We start from the raw sequence: 16,335 nt of genomic DNA on the forward strand, positions 1-16,335 counted from the left end.
GGACGGCTACCCGCCTTCTGGCTCTCGGTCTGCCCCTACATATCATTGGGCTCTCACCCACCCCGATGCGCCATCCTTTGTGGGAGGCACAGTGGTTAGCACTGCTGCCTCACAGCGCCAGATACCCGGGTTCAATTCCTGCCTCAGGCGACTGACTGTGTGGAGTTTGCACGTTCTCCCCGTGTCTGCGTGGGTTTCCTCCTGGTGCTCCGGTTTCCTCCCACAGTCCAAAGGATGTGCAGGTCAGGTGAATTGGCCATGCTAAATTGCCCGTAGTGTTAGGTAAGGAGTAAATGTATGGGTTACGCTTCGGCAGATCGGTGTGGACTTGTTGGGCCGAAGGGCCTGTTTCCACACTGTAATGTAATCTAATCTAATCTAAAAAAATCTAATCCAGCCAGTGGGCTATCCTGGCACACCTTTCAACCACCTCTAGGGCAGCCTGTCCCCTACAGTCCTGGTTATCCCTGTCAGCCGAGGCTCCCTGATTGGACCAGGTTAACAGCCCCAATCAGGCAACTCCGATTCTATGAGGTCCACCTGGCTGACATCATTCCATTCACTGCAGTATCAAAGTTCTTTGATAAACATGAAATAAGCAGCCTAAAGGAAATATTTATTAAGAAATTAGTCCAGGAAGAGTAGTGCCTAAGGAGGGTTTTGGTCAAGGGTAGTCAAATTCTGGTCAATTAACAATATTGTCCATATTTCACGAAAGAATACAAAAGAAGATTGCTGAAGATATTTAGTTGGGTTAGTCTCAATGTCTGCTTTCTTCACATTGAGGATTGAGGGATCCTTTAAGAGGCAGGTTGTTAATTTATACATTCCTGCGGCCTATCGCTTGTTTTGGATTTTAGTGAATTTGTTCATGGAACAAACATCCAAACATACTGAAGCAAGTTATCCAGCATCTAAACAGGTTACACTTGTGCCCATTTACAGCTGAAAATGGACTCAATTTCGAACAAATGTCTAGCCTAATGTGTAAAACTCTCCAAACTAACAATAACATAACCAGACAAATAGTGCTTGGCTGAGTCCATAACAAAACAAATTAGATGAACTATAAACTCTGAACCAGAGCAAGCCATTCAGCCCATCATAGCACATCGTAACATGGACATCACTCAACTCAATTAAAGGACAAGGTTGTATTGGACAATGTTTTGCTAAAGCTCACACAGGCTACATTACTGCCAGGGTTGTTTAAAAGCAGACCTGAACAAATCTAAATGTGCATTTCTAATAATCTCTTATCACACTTGACTCAGTTGATAATGCTCTTGCCTGTTAGTAGTGTGGTTGTGTGTTCAAGTTGCAGTTTGAAGATTTAGGTTTAGTTCTTGATGGTTGGCGGTGTCCTCTTTTGGATGAGAGTTTAAACTTCCAAAGGTGGATTGAAAAGTTCCAAAGCACAATTCCAAGGAACAACAAAAGAGTTATTCATGATGCCTGTATGATCAATATTTGTCCCTCAGACAGCATTACCAAAAAGCAAAGTATTGCTTTTGTATCCCTTACATTTTTGGTGATGTATTCTGAACAATCCCAACTTTAGAGTTGCAATATTTTCTTCAAATTTCAGAATTGTGCTGTTTCATTTTGTGCCAACAGTCTCAGTCAAATAACCTTTATTTTATTCTTCATAGCATATTTAAATATGCAAATCACATTTTTCTTCAATCAGCTATATTGTTAGTATCTTATCCTGACTGTGAAACCTAAATCTAAGCGCCATCCACATGATGGGAGGGATGTGTCAGCACTGTTCAAGTGCAGGGAAGATCCCAGCAGTACATTGCGGGATGGAGAGTTTCACTTATGAAGAGAGATTGGACAGATTGGGGTTGTTTTCCTTAGAGCAGAGATACTGAGAAGGGACACGATTGTAATGTATACAATTATGAGAGGCAAAGATCAGGTTGACAGGAAGAACATTTCCCCCTCGATGGAGGGGCATAATTTAAGGGAAGGGCAGAAAGTTGGGAGACAATATGAGGAAAGGTTTTTCACCAAGAAGATATAAGAATCTGAAATTCACTGTCTGTGGGAGTGCTGGAGGTTGAAACACTTAAGAAAGTGTTAAGAATTATTTAGATGTGAACTTGTAATGACATGGCATACAAGGCTATGGGCCAACTACTGGAAAATGGGATTAGAATAACTAGGTAGTTGTTTTTGACTTGTGAGGACATGATGGGCCATAGAGTTCTTTACTGTCCTGTAGATCTCTATAGCTCTGTGAATTATCAAAAAGCCCTGCATATTACATCTGTGTCTACTTCAATGGTTGCTTTGAAAAATACAGTCACCCGGATACGACTATTTATTATGTTAACATACAACTGCATAACATGAGTCAAATGTAGAGCAACTCATAACATTCTTGTGGTATTAATGTACAGCAACTCATTGTATGCATATGACAGCAACTACGAGCATTTAATGTATGTGCTTGGTATTCTTGTAACAATACATTTGATATTCTTCTGTGTACTATGTTAATTAGACACTTTTAAAATATTTGAAGTAAACATCTCTGTAAACATGATGTAGAAAGGAATTTAAGGGGAATTTGAAAGATGTAGTTCCTAGGCTAGTATATTTTTCAAATTCATTCACAGGATGAGGGTATCACTGGCTATGTCAGCATTTATTGCCCATGAGGCAGTTAAGAGTCAACCCTATTGCTCTGGGTCTGACGTCACATGTCGGCCAGACCAGGTAAGGATGGTAGTTTCCTTCCCTCAAGGATATCAGTGAACCAGATGAGTTTTTCCCCCGACAATGATTAATGGCCGTCAAGTTTACTGTAGATGAATATGAGGTGCTGCATTTTGGAAAGGCAAATCAGGATAGGGCTTAAAAACTTAATGGTCAGATCCTGGGAATGTTGCTAAACAAAGAGACCTTGGAGTGTAGGTTCATTGTTCTTTGACAGTAGAAATGGAAATTCTACTTTCAAGGACAGCGAAGAAAGCATTTGATATGTTTGCCTTTATGGGTCAGTGCCTTGAGCATGGGACTTAGAAGGTCATGTTGCGGATGTACAGGCCATTGGTTAGGCCACTTTTGGAATACTACATTCAATTCTGGTCTCCTGCTACAGGAAAGATGTTGTGAAACTTGAAAGGGTTCAGAAAAGACTTACAAGGATGTTGCCAGGGTTGGAGGATTTGAGCTGTAGGGAGCAGCAGAGGCTGAGGGGTGACCTTACGAATGTTTATAAATCATGAGGGGCATACACAGAGTGAATAGCTAAGCTCTTTTCCCCATGGTAGGGGAGTCCAAAACTAGAGTGCATAGGTTTAAGGTGACAGGGGAAAGATTTAAAAGGGACCTTTTTTACACAGAGGGTGGTGCATATATGGAATGAGCTGCCAGAAGAAGTGGTGGAGGCTGGTACAATTACAACATTTAAAAGGGACCTGGATGGGTATATGAATAGGAAGGGTTTAGAGGGATATGGGCCAAATGGGACTCAATCAGATTTGGATATCTGGTTGACATGGACGAGTTGAACAAAAGGGCCAGTTTCCATGCTGTACAGCTTATTGACTCTATTAGACTCGTAATTCCAATTTTTTTTTATTGAATTTAATTCCTCCATCTGCTATGGCAGGATTCAATCCTGGACCCCAGAACATTACGAAGATGTTGGATTAATGATCCAGTTATAATACCACTAGGCTATATGGTCCCGTGTATGTACCATTTCTTGCACTCTGTAAGAATCTGCAAGTCTACCTACTCAGAGTCTGAATGGAATTAAGGGGAAGGAGCAGGATCAGATATCATGGAATGAGATGTCATAAATACAGTAATGGGGAAGGAATGAAACTGGGTGTGATCCTGGAGAGACGTGGTGTGGAAACAGTCATACTGTAGGGGAATGAGTAAAAGGGGCGTTAAAGTGACTACTTACCGATCACTGGATTACTGAACTCGGGTCTCGAACAATGGTTCCGATTATTGTGGGGTTTTTTTTAAAAAAGGGATACGTTCCATGGCAGTTAGAAGACAGGGGTGTTATAGGTGGAGCTTTTGCAGCGGTGAGGTACCTTTTCCTGCAGACTATGTTAGCGGCGAGGTGGTTGGATTTTCAATGCAGTCAGGCAGAATCACCGGGGATTCATCAAAGATGCAAAATTGTAGATCCAGAATACCCTGAAGTGGTTGACAATTGAGGGGCTTGACAATGGACAGATATAAAACTCCCCCTTGTAACCATGTAACGGAATTTGTACAGCCCGATCAAGGGTCACCACACGGACAGTGGGAGATTGGGGTTAGGGTCTATTGGGGTTCATTGTTCCGGATGGCGATTGTTTTCACCGTTCAGAGTTTATTTTTAAAGAAGTGGTTGTTTGTTAGGGTTTGGGAAGATTGTGGTTCTCGGGGGCCGCGATGAGGCTGTTCCCTTCTGTCTTGATATTTTCACTCACTCCTAGAGTTGATTCTCCTGAGTTTCCCTTTTAAATCTGGTTTAAGCTTTCTACCAGATCTTGTCCCATATTCCAGCTTAGTTGTTGTTGGAGTAATGGTAATATTACTGGTGCGAGTAATCCACGCCTTTCCAGGCTAATTCTCAGGGGATGCAGGTTCAAATCCCAAATGATGGCTAATGGGATATCAATTAGTACATCCCGAAAAGTATATGTACCAAATAATTAGTTATAGTATTAATATTTAGAACATAAAACTTTTTGTTTCTGAATACAAGTTATAATTTACGTTTGGTTTTGTATAAAATGCACAAAAACTTATTACGTTCCCAATTCGTTTAAATGAGGGTTTTTTTTAACGTGTGGCCAAAGGTCTAAAATCGACGGGATCCAAGTGGGCGGAAGGCGATAAAGTTCTGGGATTGCCTCCCTCGATAACAGTTGATCTGACATCCCGCTTCATTGATCCATCTTTCCTACGCGTCCTTGTACCAAGAGCAACTCCGACTGCCACAGAAAATCCAGCACTGTCCAGGCTGACAGCTCTCCAGAGACCCACAGAGGCTGAGTTCCAGATCCCAATATTCCTTGTGTGAAGGCCCTCCCTCATTTCACCCCTGAGCAGTTATCCTTCTCTGGACTCCACCCAGGAGAGGGCCTCATGCAGCCTCTCAAACCCACAGGCCCAATCGCCCCGACTTGCGTCTCTACACGCTCTTTCCAGACAGGATGCCCTTATATTTCCCAGTTGGGTTGAGGGTGTTCAGATTAGCTTGAATGAGAAATAGTGGTCTGGACCCAGATACAGCTTTGTAAAAAGCAAAGGTGGTGCAACCATTACTTCTCACTTCAGAAAGGTATCTTTAACGTTGAGAATATTTCCACTGAACCATGCTCTTGCAGCGAGTCCTGTGAATTGTCAGGGTTTGGATAGAACCACGGGGTTCCATCACATTCAGCCTTGGAACTATGTCGCCCTATCTTTCACTATCGCAGGAACTGACTGTCTGGAACACCTCAGGACTGAAGGGGAGTGAGCAGATAGCTCACCACCTTCCCGGGTGCAAATAAGAATGGACAGAGATACCCACATCCCTTCGGTGGTGAAAAAAATACACAAGTTATTGACAGTGTCCGCAATATTTTTACTGTCCTACTCTGCTGTTAAATTGTGCATTGTTAATATCCTAGCTGACAATAGGCATTGAGAAGACAGACGATGTTGGATTAATCACAATGAAATCTTATTTCGCCGCTCGCCGGGTTCGCCTCTGGGCTAAAGGACAGACCTTTGCACGGCCAAGTAAATATTCCTTACACTTCATTTTAAACAGTTGGTGCAATTCTGCTTCTATGTTTAATCTGTTCTCCCGCTGTCTTTGAAAGGTACAGGGCAGGGGCAGGTGTAGTGCCTTTTAGAACGTGGTGAGTGGGTGATAGACAGGCGAGGAGGGGCCGAGCGGCCAGGAGGGGCGGGCTGACTCTCCATCACAAGGTACAACGCTGGCAGTGAGTGAGAGGCTGTGTGTGTGTTTGCAGGCTTTGCAAAAGCACGGTTGGTCTTCTCTTCCCATCGCTGGCACTTGGGAAAACTTCAAACCCGCACATTTTCAGAGTGGATTCCTGTTCTGTTGATATATCTTTTCAAAATCACACTTAGTCTGGCGAGAGGGATCCGAGATGCAGGACTGCAATGGAGTGGAGAGTGGTAGGTTTTTTTTAACAAAAGTACTTAAATGAACGCAGGGGCTGGGTTGGTGGGACAATAATGGTGAGCTTTTTGGTTTAAAATTTATCAGTTCAATGGAAACAGCGTGGAATATTCCAACGATAACAAGCCTAGTAAAATCATTGATATTTTCTGTACCTACAAGCTGAATTATTAGTTTTTTTTTCCCTCTGGGGCATGTTGTGTGAAGTATGTTATCTCACTGTCAGTTGGAGCCCAACCCAGATATGGTGCTTTCTCTCTCATTTCCCCACCCCGAAGTTGACATGCATGTCCCAGGTAAAAAGATCCTATGATCAGGGCCGAATGGACTGTGGCGGTTCAAGAACGCGGCTCCCCGTTGCCTTCTCCAGGGCAACAGGAGATGGGCAAGTGCTGGTCCCAGCCAGCAAAGCCCCATGTCCCGTGAATGGTTTGTTTTTAAAGTCGCTCTACTCTCTTTCACAGCGTGGAAATGCGGTGTGCTTGGAGGGGTGTCAGGATACCAGTGTTTCTCATCAGTGCAGTAGAGACTTGGTGAAAGCTTGGTTAATGTGCAGTTCCACTGTTTGGCACACTCAGCTAGTTTCAGGGATAATGTTGGGACATTCCGTGTACTAGGATTCTGCTTCGCTCTGCGCGCCTGTGTTTTACAATGTGTCGTCCCTTTCATTGAACGCCTGGTCAGTATTTTGGCTTTTTTTTTTGTAAATTTTCTTTTCCCATTCTCCCTCACTGTGATGGGAGAGATCACAAGCTTCCTGTCATGAGAGTCCAATCACCTACCCCTCCCCCACACCCCAGGGGAAAAACCTTGTTTTTTGCTGTATTTATCAGATGTCGTCTTGTGCTGGAATGAAGGGAATGCAGATTGGATTTGGAGTGCTGTTCACTCCATGACTCTTAAAAACAAAGGAGGAGTCAATTTGCCCATCATATCTGTGCTGCCACTTCAAAGAGTTGTGTGTGTATATTGACTTTTACATTCTCCTTAATACAATTCTTTCAAAGATATATTCTGATTGTCCAGCTGGTTAATTTAGAACCAGCATGTACCGGTTATGTTTCTGCATCTGGTTCATAAGTACTGTGGCGGGAGAGCTGCAGAGGACTAGTTGGCACATCTTTGAAAAAGTCAGAACTGGTCCAGCTAGTTGCTGGGGTGTGTACTTGTTGGTGTTCAATCATTTTCTTCCAGACAACTCTAGCGGTGTGACCTCCCTTTTATAATTTGTGTTCAATCATCAACATGTCTAGGTAAACAATGCATTTCTTGCAGATATTTTCAAACCAATCTGTTCAGAGATGTTATTGTACACCTCTCGAGCAGGTCGGGAATGAACCCAGCTGTCCTGGCTCAGAAGTTGGGACACTAGCATTGCACCACAACAATCTTAATGCATGTCTGGTATAATACAGGAACACGAATGAGCAAGAATGTGTATATTCTATACCTGATCTGCAAAACATTCACAGAACTGCAGGTGGCAGCACGTAACAGCGTGGACTTGAAAACTCAATATTGTTGCTGAGCAAGATGAGGCTATTAAACCCATTGTATCTGCACCAGCCCTTTCTAAATGAGCAGTTTACTTAGTACCATGAAGAAGAGTAATCAAAACTCAATGTTAGTTTGCTATCTCGACATGGATGCTGCCTGACCTGCTATGATTTCCAGCATTTATTTTGTTTTCATACAGATTGCAGCATCTACAGTAACTTGCTCCTTGGTGCCGTGTTCCTGTTGTCTCCTCGTTCCTGGGACTCTCTGCATTCTTCCTAAGACTTAATAAGTCTAAAATATTTTTGAATGCTTCAATTAAACTTGCCTCCACCATACTGGCAGGCAGTGCATTCCACACCCTAACCACTTGCTGAATGAAGACCATTTGCTGTAGGTGTAGAGGTAAACCAATTGCGTCATCAAGGCTGCTCAGCTGCTCATTGAGATGGTGGCTGTTCTAATAATCCTTAACTACTTTCCTGGCTATCCTCCTCAACCTACAATTGCCTTACTTCAGCTTGCCACCCTCCGAAGTAATTAATTCTACAGATTCATCACCCTCAGAAATCCTCCCTTGCCTCTCCCATAAGGGAGAGGCATAAGACTGTTACCCTGAGATAATGTCTGCCAGTCTTAGACTCTTTCACAAGTGAACAATTGTCTCAGCACCTGTCAAGACTCTAAGAATCTTGTGTTTCAATAAGGTGTCTCATTCTTCTAAACTTCAGTGAGTTTCACCAAAGATCCTCATACAGCACCTTCGAAACCCACAACCACTTCATCCTGATAGTAGATACATGGGAAGACCACCACCTTCAAGTTCCCTCGGAGCCATTCACCAATCTGACTTGGAAATATATCATTCTGCCTGGGTCAAAATCATGGAATTCCCTTCCTAATAGCAAGGTGGGTCTACCCACAGCAGGTGGACTGAATGGTTCAAGAAGGTAGCTCACCATCACCTTCTCAAAGGCAACTTGGGATGGGCAATAAATGCTGGCCCAGTCAGTCATACCCACATCCCACAAATGAATGAAATAAAACAAAACCTGTAAGGCTAACATGCTCAACTCTTCCTACATAAGAGAACCCCTCCATGCCTGGGATTGATCTAATGAATCTTCTCTGGACTGTCTCCAGTGCCAGTTATCTCCCCTTGGACAAGGGGACCAAAACACTACACAGTATTCCAGCTGTAGTCTGACTCATGCCTTGATTAGTTTTAAAAAGGCCACCTTAACTTTAAATTTAAAAAAAAAACTGTGGATGATAAATCAGAAACAACAGAAATTGCTGAACAAAAATAACAGCAGGTTGAGCCGCATCTGTGAAGAGACAGCAGTGTTTCTAAGAAGGGTCATTGGACCTGAAACATTCATTCTGCTTTCTCTTCACAGATGCTACCAGACTTGCTGTGCTTTTCCAGCAATTTGTCTTCCTAATTTTACACTTCATTTCATTTTTGAAATAAAGGCCATCAATCCTTCCCCCATTACTCACTGAATTTGTATGCCAGCGTTTTGAGATTCATGGATGAGAACTCCCAAATCCCTCTGGACTGTAGTTTTCAGCATCTTTCACTGTTTAAATAATATTCCAATCCTGCCAAAATGCCTGACCTCACTTTTACATGTTCCATATGCCGAAGTTTCCCATTCACACAACGTGTCTGTGTCCCTCTGTAGACTCTGACATCCCTTACCACTTGCTTCTATTTTTGTTATCTGCATTTTAGGCAATAGTAGATTCACTTCCATCATCCACGGCCTTAATAGTTATTGTAAATAATGTGGCCCCAGTGCTGAACCCTGGTCATACCCATTAATGCCTTTGGCATTCATTTACTTTATTCTGAATATTACATGCATTTTAAAAAGAGCCATTTAATTATGCCTTTTTACTATTTTCATTCCCCTTCGACTCTATATGCTGCTTTAAATATCTTTGTCCCTTGCTGTCACATTCTGATATCGTTATCTAAATAACTGCCCCACAATGCTGATATCTCTGTTTTGGAGGCTTATATATCCAGAAACTACTTTTTTCTTACCCACCCCACTTAGTTTAAAACCCTCCCTACAGCCGGAGCTATTCCATTTGCGAGGGCACTAGTCCCACTGAAGAAGTTTGTTCTGATTGTTTTTGCCAATTTCCTTAAATCCATACCTCCTCATTCTCGCGATTCTTTCACAAGTGGGAAGAAATTTTCTTTTCGGACAAACCCCTCATGATTTTCAAAATCATTTTCAAATCTGCTCTCTGCCTTCTCCTCTCCTAGGAGAGCAGTCCTAACTTCTCCAATCTTTCTTCATAATTGAAGTTCTTAATTCTTGGAATCCTCATAATCCTGGGTTGAAAATATGTTGTTGGAAAAGCGCAGCAGGTCAGGCAGCATCCAAGGAACAGGAGAATCGACGTTTTAGGCACAAGCCCTTCTTCAGGAATCTTGTGCCTGAAACGTCGATTCTCCTGTTCCTTGGATGCTGCCTGACCTGCTGCGCTTTTCCAGCAACATATTTTCAGCTCTGATCTCCAGCATCTGCAGTCCTCACATTATCCTCATTATCCTCATAATCCTCTCTACACTCTCTCTCCAATACATTTGCAACCTTCCAAAAGTACACCTGAAAGATGAAGTGCAGTGGTAGATGAGGAAAGAAAATGTCACTCCTTCTTCTCTTTAGGTTTCACTGCCCCATGGAGCATCCTGCCCCTGTGTGCCACTTGCTGCAAGGGGTATCTAGGTTTGAGACAAATATCAAATGGACTGGAAAGACTGAAATGAGGAGAGTATCCCCTTATAGCTATCCATGTAGGATGTCAAAAATAAGGAATGCCACAGGTTCCAAAACCAGAGGGCATAGATTTAAAGTGAGGGGGGAAAGAATTAAAAGGGACCTGAGGGGCAACTTTTTCACGCAGAAGGTGGTGCGTATGTGGACGGAGGCTGATACAATTACAACATTTAGAAGGCAACTGGATGGCTATATGAATAGTAAAGGTTTATGAGGGATATTGGCCAAATGCTGGCAAATGGGACTAGATTAATTTAGGATATCTGGGTTGAGTTGGATTAAATTAGATTAGATTAGATTACATTACAGTGTGGAAACAGGCCCTTCGACCCAACAAGTCCACAACATTTACCCCTTACCTAACACTACGGGCAATTTAGCCTGGCCAATTCACCTGACCCGCACATCTTTGGACTGTGGGAGGAAACCGGAGCACCCGGAGGAAACCCACGCAGACCTGGGGAGAATGTGCAAACTCCACACAGTTAGTTGCCTGAGGCGGGAATTGAACCCGGGTCTCCGGCGCTGTGAGGCAGCAGTGCTAACCACTGTGCCACCGTGCTGCCCACTAATGGTCTGTTTCCATGCTAGACAGCTCTATGACTCATTAATTTAGGAGATGCGTCACATTTAGGGTCATGACTTTACAAGTATCTCCAGCATCCATTCAGAATAGGAAAAACATGGTTTAAGGATTTAGATGGAGAGAAAGAATTGTGCCTTGAGTGTTAGGACCGGTTCTGGGATAACTGGAGCCAAACCACAAGAATGGGTTGCATCAACAGGGAGGATACCAACGCAATTGTAAGTCATTTATTTAAGAGACTGAGAAGTTTAAACTAGGGGAAAGTGAATAGATTAGATTCTGTACAGTGTGGAAACAGGCCCTTTGGCCCAACCAGTCCACACTGACTCTCCGAAGAGGAACCCATTCCAGACCCACTTCCCTCTGACTAATGCACCTAACACTACGGGCAATTTAGCATGGCCAATTCATCTAACCTGCACATCTTTGAAGTGTGGGAGGAAATTGGAGCACCCAGAGGAATCCCACGCAGAGAATGTGCAAACTCCACACAGACAGTCGCCTGAGGCTGGAATCAAACCTGGGACCCTGATGCTGTGAGGCAGCAGTGCTAACCACTGAGTCACCATGCCGCCCATAGTAGATGGAAGGCAAAATGCAGCCAAATAAAATGAGCTAATGGAGAAGGAAGATACTGATGTGGCTAATATTCCTGTAGAAAAACCTTCCTGATGAAAGGCTTATGCCTGAAATGTCAATTCTACTGCTCCTCAAATGCTGCCTGACCTGCTGTGCTTTTCCAGCACCACCCTTTTCGACAGAAACAAACTTTGTAAGAGGAACTTAGAGCAGAGAAATATAGTCAGCTGGACTTTATAAGTTTTAAAAGAAAACCTTACAACACTGTAGGTGAGCACAAAGCAAAATCCATGGGAGAAGGAGCAGCATTAAAGGAAAATGCCAAACTTAAATTCATTTATTACAATACAGAGAGTGTGTGGGTAGTGAATGGAGCAAATCTTAATTAACTGTCCCTCAATTCAATGATAAGTCCACTCAGGCACATATTTCTTCTATGGTCTTTAATATGATTGGCCCATTCTTGATTTGTCGATCTTTTGGGTACATGACGCATAATAGTGGGTTCCGGAGTGCAGGATTTGTTTTCTTCCCTGCTATTGCTTTGCCTTCTCAATAAAATGTGGAGATGCTGGTATTGGACTGGGCTGGACAAAGTCAGAAGTCACGCAACACCAGGTTATATTCCAACAAATTTATTTAAATTCAGAAGCTTTCAGAGTGCTGCTTGTCATTTCAAATAAACCTGTTGGACTATAACCTGGTGTCATGTGACTTTTGATTTTATCACTAAGCCATTTGGATTCTGTGATGCAGCTTAATGTACAGGTTGTCGCCATCTTAAATCTTGGGAACAAGCTGTTTCCAGTAATTAATGTCAATGCTGTCAGGCTTCAAAGAGAGCTTCAGAATGTCTTTAAAACATATTTCTTCTTCCCTGAGCACTGGGCATTTGAGAGTGAGGAAAAACAGGACCTGGCAGGGGGAAATGTTTCTATGTTATCTGGACACAATGTTCAGTCCATCGTGATTGGTCAAGCAGGAATTTTCCGAGTGCTTTTGGAGGTTCTTTAAGAAGGACGCGAGCATTTGGTCAATGGTCATCACCATTGAACTTGAAACTTGCTGCAAAGGCATTGCTATTGAAATTTCTCTTGTACCTTCAGTGACACACAGCCAACGTTTCACTGCATTTCAGGACTGTGGCAATGTGAACACTAGGACTTTTGATTTTTGTGGTCAAACGCTTGCTGGAGTAGTTTGTAAGCAGGCTGATTTATTGCTGCTGACTTCATCAATGGTGACCTTTTGATTTAGGTCGCTGTCAAAGTCTAGAAAGTGCTCAGCGTATTCCAGAGAGTCTCCTTGAATATCTATTGGAGGTGAATATTTGGCTGAACATGTCTGGAGTGATATCAGTTTTGTTTTGGTAACATTCCAGGACAGATCAAATCTCCCATGCAGAATTTGAATAGCTTGGTGAGGCTTGTAAATGAGGTGCAGAGTAGACAACAAGATTTGCACTTTCAGTTCAGGTAAAGGTTAAGCAGCCATAAACCCAGTGAACCATAGGGCTGTGTTGTCATTAGAGGCTGGTGGATTAACCTGAGGGTCCCCACACCTCAAGCAAAAGGAGCAGTCGAGAAAGTGGAACCTTAATAGTAACCTCAGCTGGTACAGGATCCCATGCTATTAGTATCATTCTGCATCACCACCTGCCCAGCCAACTGAACTAATCAACCCCTCTGTAGGTCATGTAGTGGTCAGTTTAGCTTTAGCATAGAAGCAACTGAAGTTAGTTTTCCATCTAATCAGTAATCAAACATCTGACACCAGATGTTTAGTGGAATTGATAGTTACTGTCAGGTAGATTGACACCAGTCCAGTGGAACCATCAGAAGTAATGATCTTGGAGTATCTAGGTTTAATGTTAAAGGAAAATAAATCCAGATTATGGTGTATTTGAGAGGAATAGAAAAGATTAACAAGGAGATGGCACAACTACAGTGAGGGATATCTTCAATAGAAGGGCTTGATGTAAATGATTTAATATGGTGGGAGGTCAGAACTTTAATATGACTTGTGATGTGATTAGGAATGTATTCCCAATCTCCATATTGTAGAAAGAAAATAGAAGAGAAAATCAGCAGTTTGATTAGAGAAAAATAGGAATACCAACATTATTATTCTGGAATATTTGGATGAAACATGGAGGGGGAAGAAAACAGAACCACTGAAAAGGTGAGCAGGACTCCTTACCCAATCAGAAAATGGGTAAACTGGCAAAAACAGAGACTTTGAGTTAGAGAAAGGTTCTCATTTGAGCCAAATATGGCCAGGAATGTAGTTTGTCATGAAGTTCCAGATCTAACCACCAAGGAGGAAAATGTCAGCGCAAAAATTAAGATATCTGAATGAGAGATTTTCAGAAAGATGAGTGAGCTATGTAAGATGAAGTGGATAAAGAATTTTGACTCACATGATTCGAACACTCCAGTGAAATATTCTTTTAAAAGCCGAAAGTATGGTAATTTTTTTCTTAAAACAGGAGCTAATTTTGATAATTCTAAGTGGGGAAAATATTAAGATATTTTAAAGGGTGAAATGATCATCTATTTGCATCAAGATTAAAATGTTAGAAATAACTAATGTTGATTTGTAGAGCAACGATCATGTTTGGTAAACCTCCAATCTTTGAGGAATTAACAACGCTAGAGAAGTAGGGGAAAGTGAGGAAAGGGGTCAAGTTGGGGGCGGGGGGGGCGGTGTGGATGAGCAAATGGAGTAAGCAATAGACTGGTGTTCAGCAACACCCCAGTCCTGATGCATGTCCCTCAAGTAAGCATGAACTGCCTTTGACCCTGCAAGCAACATGCTGGTGATATGAGGTCCTTAAATGATATTGTCACTTAAACTCCAGTTGGCCTAAGGTGGGAAGGTTCTCCACATGCTGTCCCAACACTGAATTAATTGGGATGGAGGTAAGAAGATTGCGGGATCCCCACTTCCACCAACCCTCACTGTGGGAGTGAATATTAAATTTTGTCTTTGGACTCCACGCTGTAAGTAGGATTTTTGATGCCTTCGAAAGAGTGCAGCACAACTTGGTCTGCTGCCTTCATACTAATACAAAGGGAGAGTAGGAAACTGGATATTTCCTCTGAACAATGCAGATTACAATTTCTTCAAGTACACACATGAGACTGTGGTTTCACTCCAGGGTTAAATTTTGAGGCAGCAACCTCCTCACTGTTGAGGATGGGATTGGATATTTGAGTGAAGGTGACAAGGGAACTGGGTGGATGCATGTGATTATAGACTATTTGCTCCCATGGAGAGTGTACAGAAACGCAAACTGCACGGAATGAATGGCTTCTCTTTGTTTTAATTGTTATGTATTTTTGTGTAATGTTATCACATTGCCCAATTGTTACTGACTAGGTTATGTAGGCTTTGCAATGTATCTACAGATGTGAGCTCTTATTTCAAATGAGAGCTGTTCCAACCAGCAATAGAGGCAAAAAACAAACAGTACTGATCTCTAGGATTAAGTTGGACTCCAACATAATCACAGCCCGCTGGTATTTTAATGATGGGTTACTGCACTAGTTTAAATTTCCAGGACACTCAGCTTACCACTCAACAAGACTATTAAAATCAAAAGTCCATAATGTTGAGGCTACTGGTTGCATGTAGTTTCCCAAACTGGTGGCCATCAGACTTGCAAGCCAGTCCACAACTATCCTTCTATTTCCCACGAACTTGCTTCCCAACTTTTCCAGTCCTTGTCTGGTCTGTCTCCAGCACTCCACTCCTAAATTTACAAACCTTGATGTCCAAATGGCTCTCTTCTCCCCTCCCCCAAACTCCCCTATTTACCACCTTGATATTTTGATTTTCAGTTGGCTCAACTACCAGTTCACAGTCCCTGCACTTTCAAAGAGGTATTATGCAGCCTCCCCTCCACAAAACTCTGTTGAACATCCACGCTGGAATTCTTTACCCAAAAGAACAGTGGAAGTTGGGGCAGTGAATTTATTCGAGGCTAGTTTAGACATCTTTTTGATAAGAGAGTCAAGGTTATGTGAGGGTGGGATGTGGAGAGTGATAGGGCAGAGAGGAAAGTGAAGTTAAGACCATAACCAAATCACCTGACTTGAATTATTGAATCACAGTGAACTTTCGTCATGATTTTCTTGTCTGTTCTTGACATCAGTTGGGAATTAGAGAACAATTTGCTGTATAAAGTAAAAACCTCTTATTTGTTCTACCCACGTGCTTTAATGATTCATAGACAGGGTCACCAGATCCCTCAGCATTGCAACGTTCTGCAGTCTCTGTCAGTGTTTTAGTAATATTCTGTTCTGATCCTCCTCTCAGAAGTGGTTAAACGTGTGGACTAAAGATCTTAATGGTCACACATTTGTCAAGGTTATCAATCAAAGAATTTGTCTTCAATTTAGATCAGAACAAAAGAATCTTGCCCTCCTGAGTTATGTCTTTGCCCTCCTCACATGATGCACAGCATTGACATGGCTGACCATTCCTAACATTCCCTGCCTCCTCTGCTTTACCTAGCATTGTGGTACTGAATTCATGGTTGCACTTACACATATCCACCACCAGGGGCATTTCTTTATATGCTCCACAGAACCCCTCAAACCTTCCTTCATGATCCATTCTTGTGTACCTGTTACAGAGGAGCATATGAATTGGGATCGGGAATAGTCCCCTCTTGCCACTTTCACCATTCAATAAGATCATGGCTGATCTGA

At 42.5% G+C, this 16,335-nt stretch overlaps 1 protein-coding gene across 2 annotated transcripts in view; it reads left to right on the forward strand.

Moving 5' to 3' along the window:
* plcd1a (phospholipase C, delta 1a) overlaps window positions 1–16,335 on the forward strand; it is a 95,173-nt gene that overhangs the window by 5,028 nt on the left and 73,810 nt on the right. The window contains exon 1 of one of the 2 annotated variants that reach the window (XM_043690857.1): window positions 5,948–6,156. The exons of the other annotated variant lie outside the window; for it this stretch is intronic. Within the exon in view, the coding sequence (XP_043546792.1) occupies window positions 6,129–6,156 (28 nt within the window). The 5' untranslated portion in view covers window positions 5,948–6,128. Of the gene's footprint in view, window positions 1–5,947; window positions 6,157–16,335 lie in introns of those variants that run through there. 2 annotated transcript variants of the gene reach the window in all.

This window comes from Chiloscyllium plagiosum, chromosome 5 (assembly GCF_004010195.1).
Source record: "Chiloscyllium plagiosum isolate BGI_BamShark_2017 chromosome 5, ASM401019v2, whole genome shotgun sequence".
NCBI classification, from domain to species: Eukaryota; Metazoa; Chordata; class Chondrichthyes; order Orectolobiformes; family Hemiscylliidae; genus Chiloscyllium; species Chiloscyllium plagiosum.